The sequence below is a fragment of the Pseudorca crassidens genome, chromosome 12 (genome assembly GCF_039906515.1).
Source record: "Pseudorca crassidens isolate mPseCra1 chromosome 12, mPseCra1.hap1, whole genome shotgun sequence".
Classification (NCBI taxonomy): Eukaryota; Metazoa; Chordata; class Mammalia; order Artiodactyla; family Delphinidae; genus Pseudorca; species Pseudorca crassidens.
Genome location: NC_090307.1, coordinates 76011988 through 76024401, shown reverse-complemented (window position 1 = coordinate 76024401; position 12414 = coordinate 76011988). Strand labels below are relative to the sequence as shown.

Genomic DNA, 12414 nt, shown 5'->3' with positions numbered 1-12414 from the left:
CTGGCCCAGCCGCTCCGCGGCATGTGGGATCTTCCCGGACCGGGGCACGAACCCGTGTCCCCTGCATCGGCAGGCGGACTCTCAACCACGGCGCCACCAGGGGAGCCCCTGAAAGTCTAATTTTTAACTTTAAAATTAGTATTTTTTCATTACTATGGGTATATATAATCAAATCCAAATATACTATAGACACCATAGCTAGATCTCAGGAGATCTGAATTCTGCTGAAGAAGATTTCCATCTAGCTCTGTACTTCCCTTCTCTGACCTTCAACTTCCAGGTCTGAAATGGACAGATTGGATTAGATGTTCTCAAATTAAATTCCAAGTCTACAATTCTGCAACTGTATGAATTTTTTTATATTTTATTTTTAATATATCTTTATTGGTGTATAACCTGCTTCACAATACTGTGCTAGCCTCTGTGGCACAACAAAGTGAACCAGCCACATGCACACATATATCCCCTCCCTCTCGAGTCTCCCTCCCACCCTCCCTATCCCACCCCTCTAGGTTGTCCCAAAGCACGGAGCTGATCTCCCTGTGCTATGCTGCTGCTTTCCACTAGCTAGCTATCTATTTTACATTTGGTAGTGTATATATGTCGATGCTACTCTTAACTTCGCCCCAGCTTCCCCCTCCCCGCCGTGTCCTCAAGTCCATTCTCTACGTCTGTCTACGTCTTTATTCCTGCCCTGCCACTAGGTTCATCAGTACCTTTTTTTTTTTTTTAGATTCCATATATATGCGTTAGCATACAGTATTTTTCTCTCACTTCACTCTGTATGACAGACTCTAAGTCCATCCACCTCACTACAAATAACTCAATTTCGTTTCTTTTTATGGTGGAGTAATATTCCATTGTATTTATGTGCCACATCTTCTTTGCACAACTGTATGAATTCTTGAACCCGGGTACAATCTAGCACTTTTACCTGCAAGGAAGAGTTTCTGTGGTTTCACTTAACTCAAAAAGTTTAATTGGCATTTTTAGTTATGAAAGTAATACACACACAGTTTCAACCATAAAAAAACATGTTAGAGAATGAAACCATCCTTGTGCACCCCCAACCCACTCAGCCCTGCCCTGAAGTTAAGTTACCATATCTCACCTTGTCCCCTTCAGCTACATGACAGATGACATCCCCAGTGGATGGATTGATGGTGGGGAAAGTTTTCTTGCTGACAGAATCATGCCACTCATTGTTTATGAAGATCTACAATGAGAAGGAAGAAAGTCCTCAGGACCAGCTCTCAACCTGATACTGACCACCAGCCATGTTTTAAAAAAAAAATCAGAAAGAACAAATAGGAATTAGCTTCAGAGGGATGTGGCCTAGAAGTTAAAAGCACAGGCCTTGGAGACAATCCAAGCTGGAGCACCCACTCTGCCAAGTACTGTGGGTAAGTCATTTGACCTTTCAATGCCCTGGTTTCTTTGACCTGAGAAATGAAGACTATGTTCCTTTCTTATCAGTAATCTGTATATACTGCTGTGTAACATCACCTCAACAGTTGGTAGCTTAAAATGCTTTATTATTATCTCTCACAGTTGTGTCCATTGATTAGGCTCAGCTGGGCAGGGCTTGGTCATGTGGTTGCAGAGCGAGGGCACCTGGGGCTGCAGGTGCAAGATACTTTCTTCACTCATATGTCTGGCACCACATGGTTGCTTGGGCTTCCTGACTGTATGGCAGACTCAGGCTAGTCAGACCTCTCACATGACAGCTGGCTTCCCTAGAGAGTGTTCCAAGACACCAGGCAAAAGCTGAAAGGCTTCTTAAGACCTAGCTTCAGAAGTCACATGGCCTTATTTCTGCCACCAATTCCATTGGTCAGCATAAGTCACAGGCCCAGTCCAGATTCACAGGGAGGGAGGAGAGCCTCCACCTCTGCCTGGGAAGAGCAACGAAGAATTAGCAACCGCTGTTCCTCTACCACACTACTGTAGTAGGGTTGTTATGAGAACCAAGTTAGATTATTCTTTCATCCATTCAGTAAATATTTAGTGAACACCTGCAATGGGCCAGGCACGGTTCTAGGGCTGAGGACACAGTGGGAACCAAACTCAGGAACTTTTCTCTCATGGAGCTGGCGTTCTGGTAGGCACAGAAAATAAAGAAGCAATCAAATATACAAGGCAGTCTCAGACTGCAGTCATAAGTGCAAAGGAGAAAAACAAGATCCATAGAGAGTACTGAAGTGGAGGAAGATAGAGAGCTCTAGCTGGGATGGTCAGGGAGGGTTTCTCTGAAGAGCAGACATTTGACTTGAGCCCTGACTGATGAAAAGGAGCCAGCCATGGGAAGAATGGGAGGATGAACAATCCAGGCAGCAGGAACAGCAAGTACAAAGGCCCTGGGGCAGGAATAAGTCTGGTGTGTTTGAGAAAAAACAAAGGCAGCCAGAGTTACTGATGAACCAGGAAGGAAGTGCTAGGAGATGGGGTCAGAGAGGAGGGCAGGTCCTGTGAAACCCTCAGGGGAGCAGAGCAGAAATCTCCCAGCAAGCTGTCCCCTGAGGCTGGGGAAACTGGTCTTTCCAGAGGGGGCTGAGGTCACTTCAGTCACTTTAACCAAGGCTGGGGCAAAGGTCACAGGTGGGGTGAAGGCAAGGACACCTGTCCAAGGCCACTCTGCCTTCCTTCCCCAAGGGCTCTCCTGGGCCCCAGCATCCCAACATGGCCTGGCCCCGGCTTAGGACCTGGGAAGTTGTCTGCAGTCACTCAGCCAGGTTCTTTGGAAATGTGTGTGGGTTCACATTAGGTGGCTGATCATCAATCTGAAGGGAAAAGACACCCCTGTTTCCTCCTGCAAGAGAGCTGGGAAGCAGGCAACAGGTAGTTTCCAGTGGAGGGAACAGGTGTAGCAGAAAGAGTTCAGGCTGGAAGCCAGCTGGACCCGAGTTCAAGCTGGACTGGGCCACACCCTCCCCACATGCTCCCCTCTCTGAGAATCGGCCTCGCCTCCTGGTGAACTTGGAGGAGAGTGAAGCCCACGGGGAGGAGCAGAGGTAACACCCGTGGAGGAAGGAGGAGAGCCTGGCACACAGCCTGTGACCACTCCAAACATCTGTTCCCGTTGCCACCCTGAGTGCAGGCTCAGGTTTCACAGCCTCACACCCACTGATTCACTGAAGCACTTTAAGGAGGAGGTCAGCTACAGAGAAAGGCAGGCCGCAGTGGGTGGGGGTGAGCCTGGCTGGCCTTGTACTGTTCCCTTCTGCTGACCAAGATGTCAGCACCTGGAATCATGTGAATGTTCTACCCATCACCTGCATGTCATGGAAATGGCTATTGACCGTTCCTGGCTACTCATTATGTGGCAGCCCCTGTACCAGAAGCTTTCCATTACTGGATCATTCCCATTTAAACCTCATAGCAAACCTAGGTAAGCTGCATCCTCCCTACAGTTGGGGGACACTGAGGCACAGAGAAGTCAAGCCACCTGCTCAAGGTCACACAGCAGTGAGAGCAGAGCCGGGATTTGAACCCAAGTCTTCGGAACTCCAAGGCCTGTGCTCTTCACCCAGTTCTTCCCCCCAACTCCAGACTCCAGTCAGAGCCCATGTTTGCCTTCGAGGAGGTCAGAACTCGTTTCCTAATCTCCATCTTTATGGTTTACTTAACTGCCCTGCTGCCAGTTTGATTTTGAGTTTTTATTATGGGTGCTATAAAAAGCACCAGCCTCTAAGCCAGACAGACATGTGTTCGAATCTTGGCTCTACCCCTCACAAGCTGTGACCTTGGGGCTAATCCCTTCATTTCCAGATGCTCATCAGTCTCTGGGGATGACACAGCTGGGGGCTTAAATGTGAGGACTAAATTCAACAAGGGGTGTAAGCTCCTAAGCCAGGACCCCACACACAGTGTGTCTCACCACCACAGTCAGTACATTACTCCAGATACCTGCACAGCAGCATACTAAATTAGTTTATCCTGAAAAAATTTTCGTTGTTATTTTGCAAAGATCAGGAAGTATGAAGCGGAGAGTGGGCCAGTCTGGTTAAACTCCCCAGGTCCTCACCCCTTCCTCCCTGGGCGGGGCCCACACCGTCCCCTGATCTTGTCTAGGACCCTGGAAAGAGCACTCCCTGGTCCCTGTCTGCCTCTCAATGCCCTGGATTTGTTGAGTCACTCTCCACTGCTGGATTTTCAATAGTCCATCCTCTCTTCTAACTAATAGGATAAGCTGGGGTTTGCAGGAACCTGGAATCTTCCTTCTGTTTAGAGTTCCCACTTCCCTTCTCCTAAAGCCAGACTTCAGTGGTGCCCTCCTTGGGGAGGGGGAGCTAGGGTGAGAACCGTTCTCATACTAAGCCTCTGCCAAAGTTCTGCTTCAAGTGAGGAGAGCTTCATAGTGACTCATCTTGAATAAACACAAGAGTGGACTCTAGGCCAAATGCTTCATAACCTCTCGGCCAAAAACCCAACGCCTAACTTACATAATATGTTAACTCACTCTCCCTGGGAGGGGGTCCTACCGGGCTCACACTTCCCCATTATAGTTTCCAGAAGCAGAGGGACAGACAGCCTCATGGAATCAGAAGCTGACACTTTGAATCGGGACTGCTGGCAAAACTCATAGAGCTTTTCCATCAAAATGCTCTATTTTCTCTACATTTTAATAAATACATCTCACTGCATTTTATAAGTTGGATTCACTCATCCATGCAGTGGTTAGTGTTAACCAAGTGCCATTGCCATGCTGGGCACTGAGTGAAACAGCCAAGTCCTGGCTCGTTGAACCAAAGTCCCGGGAGAAGAGACATGATCAACAAGCAAATGAAGAGAGAAGCAGAAACAAACAGGCAACAGTGAGGACCAGAGGGGGTACCTGAGGCAAGGGCTTGGGGACACAAGGAACCAAAAGGGCCCCGTAGCTGCAGAGTGAGGGTGGGGGAGAACAGAGGGGGCTCTGGGTTCCGCACCTGCTGTGTGCCAGGACCTGCACTCGTGCTGGGGTCCTGGAGGGAACGGGACAGACATGGGGAGTGTCCATTCTCAGTGGGGATCATGGACTTTTTTTTTAAAATAAATTTATTTATTTTATTTTATTTATTTTTGCCTGCGTAGGGTCTTCATTGCTGCGCACGGGCTTTCTCTAGTTGCAGTGAGTGAGGGCTACTCTCCGTTGCGGTGCGCGGGCTTTTCACTGGGGTGGCTTCTCTTGTTGCAGAGCACAGGCTCTAGGAGCTCGGGCTTCAGTAGCTGCAGCACGCGGGCTCAGTAGTTGTGGCTCGCGGGTTCTAGAGCACAGGCTCAGTAGTTGTGGAACGCAGGCTTAGTTGCTCGCGCATGTGGGATCTTCCCAGACCAGGGATTGAACCTGTGTCCCCAGGACTGGATTCTTAACCACTGTGCCACCAGGGAAGTCCGATAATGGACTTTTATTCTGTAACTTGCTTTTATGAGTAAGTTTATCTTGGACGTTATTCCACAGGCATATCTGCCTCATTATTTTAAGCAACATAGCAATCTTCAAAACTAACGGACCACAATTTATTTAATCATGTCCTACAAATGCACTTTTAGGAAAAGTTTTCACTGCAAGCAGACCGCAGAGATATTTTGGGTTCAGTCCAGACCATCGCAATAAAGTATTGCAATAAAGGGAGTCACAGGAATCTTTTGGTTTCCCAGTGCATATGAAAGCTATGTTTACATTATACCACAGTCTATTAAGGGTGCAATAGCATGATATCTAAAAAAATCAATGTGCATACCTTAATTTAAAAATACTTTATTGCTGGAGCTTCCCTGGTGGCACAGTGGTTAAGAATCCGCATGCAAATGCAGGAGACATGGGTTCAAGCCCTGGTCCAGGAAGATCCCACATGCCGCGGAGCAACTAAGCCCGTGCGCCCCAACTACTGAGCCTGCGCCTAGAGCCTGCGAGCCACAACTACTGAGCCTACGTGCTACAACTACTGAAGCCCACGCACCTAGAGCCTGTGCTCCACAACAAAAGAAGCCCCTGCAATGAGAAGCCCGTGCACCGCAACAAAGAGCAGCCCCTGCTCGCTGCAACTAGAGAAAGCCCACGCAGAGCAACGAAGACCCAATGCAGCCAAAAATAGATAAATAAATAAATAAAATTTAAAAACAAAAAACTTTATTGCTAAAAAGTGCCAATCATCCTCCAAGCCTTCAGCAAGTCATAATCTTTTTGCTGGTGGAGGATTTGAAATGTGGTGAGAATTACCAAAATGTGACAGAGAGACAGGAAGTGAGCCAATGCTGTTGGGAAAACGGCGCCAACAGACTTGCCCAATGCAGGGTTGCCACAAAGCTTCAATTTGTAAAAAACGCAGTATCTACAAAGTGCAATAAAGCACAGCACAATAAAATGAGGTCTGCCTGTATTCCTGACAGTGCTGCTCCTGCAAACATCCTTAGACACGCATCTTTGCAAAGCTGGGGCAGGTTACCGTATTTAGAATTACTGAGTTAGAGGATAACATGATCCGTGGCTTCCTCGGATATCTTCTATTCCAGGCCCCTGCGGATTAGGAACTGCAAACAGAAACTTGTGGGGAGGGGTGAGAAGCTGGGGCAGGACAGTAGAGCTGGGAGCAGGACTGCAGCACCCTGGAGAGGAGTCTTAACCAAAGCGAGGACAGAGTGATATTCTAGTGCCACCTCCACCCCATGGCAATGGACAGTCATAATCTGCCCAAGGTCGCCAAAAAAGGTTAAATGCCACTCAGCAGCTCCAATTTACAGATGTAGGACCCATCCTAGAAAGACTTTATTTTCAAGCTTTGATGCATGAAAGAATTAGGGATCTGTTACCTAGGAAATCTACACTCCTGGAATATGTTATTTTCCCTAAGAAGGAGTGAGGAAATGCTGTGGCTTTCTATCCTGGGGTGAATCCTGCTGGCAACTGCTTTTTCAGTGGCAGTTGGGTAATTTATGTCTAAGAGAAAACAGATCATAAGGAGAGAAACATAAACATGGAATGCCACCCACATTCACACTTATCCACACAATCATTTAGGTACCTCGGGGTTAGTTTGGGGTTAAGGCCAAGGGCAGCCACCTCCCCCAGAATGTCTCCCTGAACATTCTTTCCTCATCCCCCAGGGCCTTTGGTCTCACATTCCTGGACTTTCTATTATTTCTACAAAGATCTTAAAACTCCTAAACAAGCAATAAAAGCACCGTGATCAGTGTGGAGATATGTCACTTGACTCATTCAGCACACAGCCATTCCAAACCACTGCTTAGCCCAACACAGGTTTTGGCTCATTCCATAACAATCTCTCAAGGAAAACAAGATAAATCAAACTCCTATTCTGTATATACCACCTGTTAGCAGTGATTATCTGCAGGGGTGGGATATCAGAGGACTGTTTTTCTTTTCTTTTTCATTTTTATATTAGCTTATAGGCCACTTATTTTTAAAGAAATAAAACATTTAAAGTCCCCTTGAATCACTGCCCACAAGCAGATTCCCTATGCAGCCCTGCCCTCACGCCAAGGAGCATTTTCCTTCCAGGACATTTTTAGCCATTTATATGGACCTATGTTTATCCACATTTGATAGAAAGTCTGTTTTGATAATTTTAATTAGTTTCACATCACTCAGAGTACTAGACATTTTCCCCTCTTGAAACATTGTTTTTGAGATCCATTATTCATACGGTTCCAGCTAATTCCTTTAACTACTCTGTGCACAGAATTATTCTTTCCTATAGCTGTAACATAAGTTGTTCATCTGTTTCCCCATGGAAGGCAGGCTGGCTTATTTCTTGGTTTTTGCTAATATGCAGCAATGAACATCTATATGTGCCTATGTATATGTCCAGTGAATTTCCACCTCACATACTTCTGTAATGCTTGACTTTTTGTACTGAGGATGTATTACTACTGGAATCAGAAAATTCGATATAAGGAGACCCTTTTTTAATTCTCTTTTTGTCAGTTTTCTCTTTAGTTCCTAAATGTTGTGGTCAAGAGGTTAAGAATAGAGACACAATTTTTTTTTCCTGCCCACAAGGCGCAGCTTGCAGGATCTTAGTTCCCCGACCAGGGATTGAACCCTCGCAGTGAAAGCGCAGAGAACTAACCACTGGAACGCCAGGGAGTTCCCAAGACACAAATTTAATTCACCCCGAACTCCCATTCAACTTTACCGCAACCTAGCGCAGCCCTCCAGGAAACAAATTACAACTACAACAGTGCCCGCATAAAATGGAGTTACACCACCATTATATTCGAAGCTCAAAAGCATCACTGTTATCTCCTATTTAAGGCTGCAGTAAATACGGAGGTGCAAGAAGCCATGAGCCAGGCACTTGCTAAGGGCTGTGCAAGGATGCCTCTCTTTTATCCTGACAGCAACCATATGATGTAGATGGGATTTTTACCCCATTTTACAGATGTAGCAGCTAAGGTACAGAGCTAAGTAATTGTACCACCCTCCATATCCCTCTTTCCTTGCCTTATTTTTCTCCATAGCGCCGATCGATCAGCTTGCTCCATACTATGCACTTCGCTTGTCTTCTAGGATGCAAACTTCCCATGATCAGGGATTCTTGCCTGTTTTGTTGGTTGGAATTGGGGTTGCTGAGGTGTCTTTTGAATGAGTGAACCTACCCGGATTGATGTTACTGAGTGACAGGCAGCCTGAGTCCAGAGAGTGAAATAGTGTCCAGTGATTTTTCTCATCTTCATTATTATTATCAACCAACATGAACTGGTGATGTTGAAGATGAAAAGTATTAGTCACACCTCATCCAAAGGAATTACTCTGCTGAAACCACACTCCCTTGAGTTTTCCTTTGAGTTGTCTTTCCAGATCTTAATTACTCTCCAAGTCAGGGAAGAAAAAAGGAATGAAAAATGAAAATCAGTTTCCTTGACAGAGCTGTGTCCCTGAAACCCACCAAGGATGAGAAATGTTGATCTTCATGAAGCCTGGCCATCATCAGCTCCCCATACAGGTCCTGCTGGTGAGTGGGGGAGGAACTTGTCCTGTAATCTCCCTACCCCAACAAAGAAGTTCCCCCAACCCTATAGCTCCACCCAGGACAAGTAGAGGCAAGAGGACCCCAGGAAGGTTGACCAAACCACCCCACTCTATAGACTCTTCTGGTTATGAAATAGATGTGGGAAGGAAAAGACCTATTGCCTGTGCCACCCCCTCTTCAAGGAGAGACCCAACAAGCTTGAAATGCAACATTCCCCCAAATACCCTTGGGTGAGAAAATCCAGCGCCTATAGAAGCAACTTCAAAGCCTGAACAGCTCCTTCTGGGGAAACTCCAGACTCCAGAACAGTTCACTGAACGTCAAGGAATCAATAATCCCCAGGGAAATGTCCAGGCATATGATCTAGTTTGTACCTAGAGCTCCTGGTAAGAGACTCAAAATGTTAGGATTAGACCTTGGCATTCTTGCCATCAGGGATTGCAACAACTCAACACTGAAAATGGCCCAAGAAGCTTTAAAAGGGGCCTGTTCCAGCAGAGTGTGGATTGCTCATGCGGATTGCTTTGCAACCCCTGGGAAGAATAAATAAGATCTGAATGTACTAGTTTAGGAAGACAATCCAGATACATTGTTCAATGAGACAGCTTCAGAACAGTAAGTGCAAGGATCTCATTTAAGTAAAAGCAAAAAAACCTGGTGCACGCTCTCACACACACACTGAGGCAAAGAAAAAGTCTGCAAGATCACAGACCTACCAGTTAACAGTGCTCTTGAAGGGAGTGCAATGGGGTATGCGGGAAGTTTTACTTACTTCTGCATTTGTATACAGTGAGCAAGGGTTCCTTTTTTTTATAAATAGCATTCTTTTTTTTTTTCTCTTGCACCGCATGGCCTGTGGGATCTTAGATCGAAACAGGGGCCCCCTGCAGTGGAAGCGTGGAGTCTTAACCACTGGACCAGCAGGTAAGTCCAAGGGTTACTTTTAGGATCTCAAAAAAATCTGATAAAGAAAAGCAGCTGCAGGAAGATTTCACTCTGCTCCAACTTACCTTATGAACTAAATCTAGAGAACAGGGCTCGTGCTATCGACCAGAGCTGTGTGCATGTTTGGACCCTGTTTCCTCACCTCCACATAAGCACAAAGGAGGATGATCTTCATTAGATCCTGCGGCCACAAAGGCTTGGGATGCTGCTGCCTTTCCCTTGAGGATATTTCTGCTTGATGTTCAAGTCTTCCAAGCATGAACTCCTCCTTAAGCAGCCTAAGGAGCAGCAGCCGCTGCCTTTTTGGCTTGTGTTATGCAAAGGGCATCTTATTTTACCTTTTGTTTTTATTCCCTTGCAAATGACCATTTGTAACACCCTTTAAATCACACAGATGTGCCTTTACCCACTGTCTCTGTGCAGATTTGCAGCCAAGCTCCTGACCAGACAAGCAAGTCCCCTGTTGAAAGCAGCCAGCCAGGGGCCATCTCTACAGCATCCTAAGTCAGCAGTGACCCCTTTATTCCCACCCAGAGCTGCAACAATAGTGCCATGGAAGGTTCTGGTTATCGGCTTACTCTTGGGGGCCTAGATGTGGACCCCAACTCTGCCGTTGACTTGAGTCTTTGGGTAACTCACTAAACCTCTTTGTAACTCAGTCTCTTCAACTGTAAAATGGAGATAATCACAGTACCTACCCCACCGGGCTGTTTAAGGATTAAACAGCACAACAGGTAAATGCTTAGACTGGTGCCAGGTGCAAAGGAGGTACACAGAGAATATGAGCTGTTACTCCTGTTAAGTGCCCACGTGGTGTATGAACCCCTGTGCTCACCCTCTGACCCCTTCCCACTTTATAGAAGTTGAAGCTCAGAGAAGGGCAGCAACTACACAAACAAAATGAACTCTCATAACCAATTTCCTTCTCTGTGACTTTCAGCACTTTACCCAAACTCAAAGATCAAAAGAAAAAATATTCCCAAGTCCTGATTGAGCAAGAAATCAGCTACTGGGAGTCAAAGTTATCCTGGAAAGTCCCTCCTTTCTTTGACCAAAGAAAGAGCCTTGGAAGGCACAGACACCATTTGGGGATTGCGCTGTTGTAGCGAAGGTCTCCACCCTTTCCCAGTTGCCAGCAGTGGAAGTGCCAGGACGCCGAGCGGCCGCGGCCGTGGCCTTGGCCTCTCGGCGAACTGGTGACCCTTAGCTGAAAAGGACTCCTTTTTGTTTTTCCTTTTGGACGTTCTTGGACGAGGGCATGAGTCAAGGGATAAAAGACTACGAAAAGACAAAACTGTTCCTGCAAAGAGGGTTTTAAATGGACATGTCCTCTGGGTGGGTGATGTCGTGAAGACTCTGCGCAGACACAGGACGACCAAGGCCCGAAAGCCGAGAACGACTGGGGATGGGGGAGGGGGCGGGGGATGGAACCCGGAAAACGGGCAGCGGCCAGACAAGACAAATAAGTGGCCAAAGTCACAGCTGCATAATGGAACCGAGGTGTCAGGGGCGGCGAAGGGGCCAAACTGCTCGCAGGCAGGGAAGGGAAGATGTGCGGAAACAGCAACTGCAGCAGACCCCTCGAGTCCCAGCTGGATAAACTGAGGCCCGAAGAGATACAGTCCCTTCCCACCGGGCGGCCTCCGTCCCCAGAGAACAAAGCGCTGGGGCGGCCTCACCTTGTTGTAGAAGACCTCGGGCTGCTGGTTGGGGGCCGGCACGGCCGGGGTGGCGGCGGCCGACAGCAGCCGGCGGCCCTGGCAGGGCCGGGCGGCGGCGAGCACAACTGCGCGCAACATGCCGAGGCTCACGCTGGACTGCCGAGCGGAGCCCTGGCGGCTTGAACTGGAAGGACGGCCGGGCGGGCAGCCCCGTGCGCGACCTCCCCCCTCCCGTGCCCGGCGCGGCCGCCAATGGGCAGGCGCGCAGCGGGGCCCTGGGGCGTACCCGCGCCTTCCCCCGCCCCAGGCGGAGCTGCGCCTAGGCTGCTCGCAGCCAATACGCGCGCGCGCCCGCGAAGGGGCGGGTGGGGCTCGAAGGTAGATCCTCCTGCGCGTGGCGCGCCGTGGGTGTAGCGTGTCAGGATCTGGCGAGTTCACCGCACGTTGGCTGAACCCCTACTGTGTGCCTGAACCCTTAATGTGTACAGGCAAGAACCGAAGCGACCCTGGCCCTGACTTCAGGGGGCTTACACTCTAGTGGGAGAGGCCAACCTTAAACCAAACACGAGGTAATTTCAGATTGTGATAAGGGATGTGAAGGAAATGAATAGGGTGAAGAGGTAGTTGGGGCAGAAGGCACTGCTTTTAAATCCCTTGGTCAGGAATTGAGACCTGAATTGTTAAGGTTCTGTGACTAAGGGAAGCATTGCAGGGGGAGGAACAGCAAGGGCAAGGCCTTGAGATGGGACATCTGACTTGTGTTGCAGAAAGGGAAAAACTGGAGGCCAGTGAACAAGGGGGAGAGGGTTGGGAGGTGAGGTGAGAGAGGTGGG

The 12414-nt window shown here is 48.1% G+C and overlaps 1 protein-coding gene and 1 long non-coding RNA gene across 2 annotated transcripts in view; one reads left to right on the top strand and one right to left on the bottom strand.

Moving 5' to 3' along the window:
* ALDH2 (aldehyde dehydrogenase 2 family member) overlaps positions 1-11768 on the bottom strand; it is a 29663-nt gene extending 17895 nt beyond the window's left edge. Inside the window, exons 1-2 of the mRNA XM_067700615.1 lie at positions 11600-11768; positions 1112-1216 (exon numbers count right to left, since the gene is read on the bottom strand). Of these exons, the coding sequence (XP_067556716.1) occupies positions 1112-1216; positions 11600-11719 (225 nt within the window). The 5' untranslated portion in view covers positions 11720-11768. The remainder of the gene's footprint in view (positions 1-1111; positions 1217-11599) is intronic.
* LOC137203807 (uncharacterized) lies at positions 1212-11604 on the top strand. Its single transcript, XR_010933302.1, has 4 exons — positions 1212-1403; positions 8871-8957; positions 9843-9899; positions 10861-11604. It is a non-coding gene; the product is annotated as an uncharacterized lncRNA (long non-coding RNA).
* Positions 11769-12414: the final 646 nt, after the last annotated feature.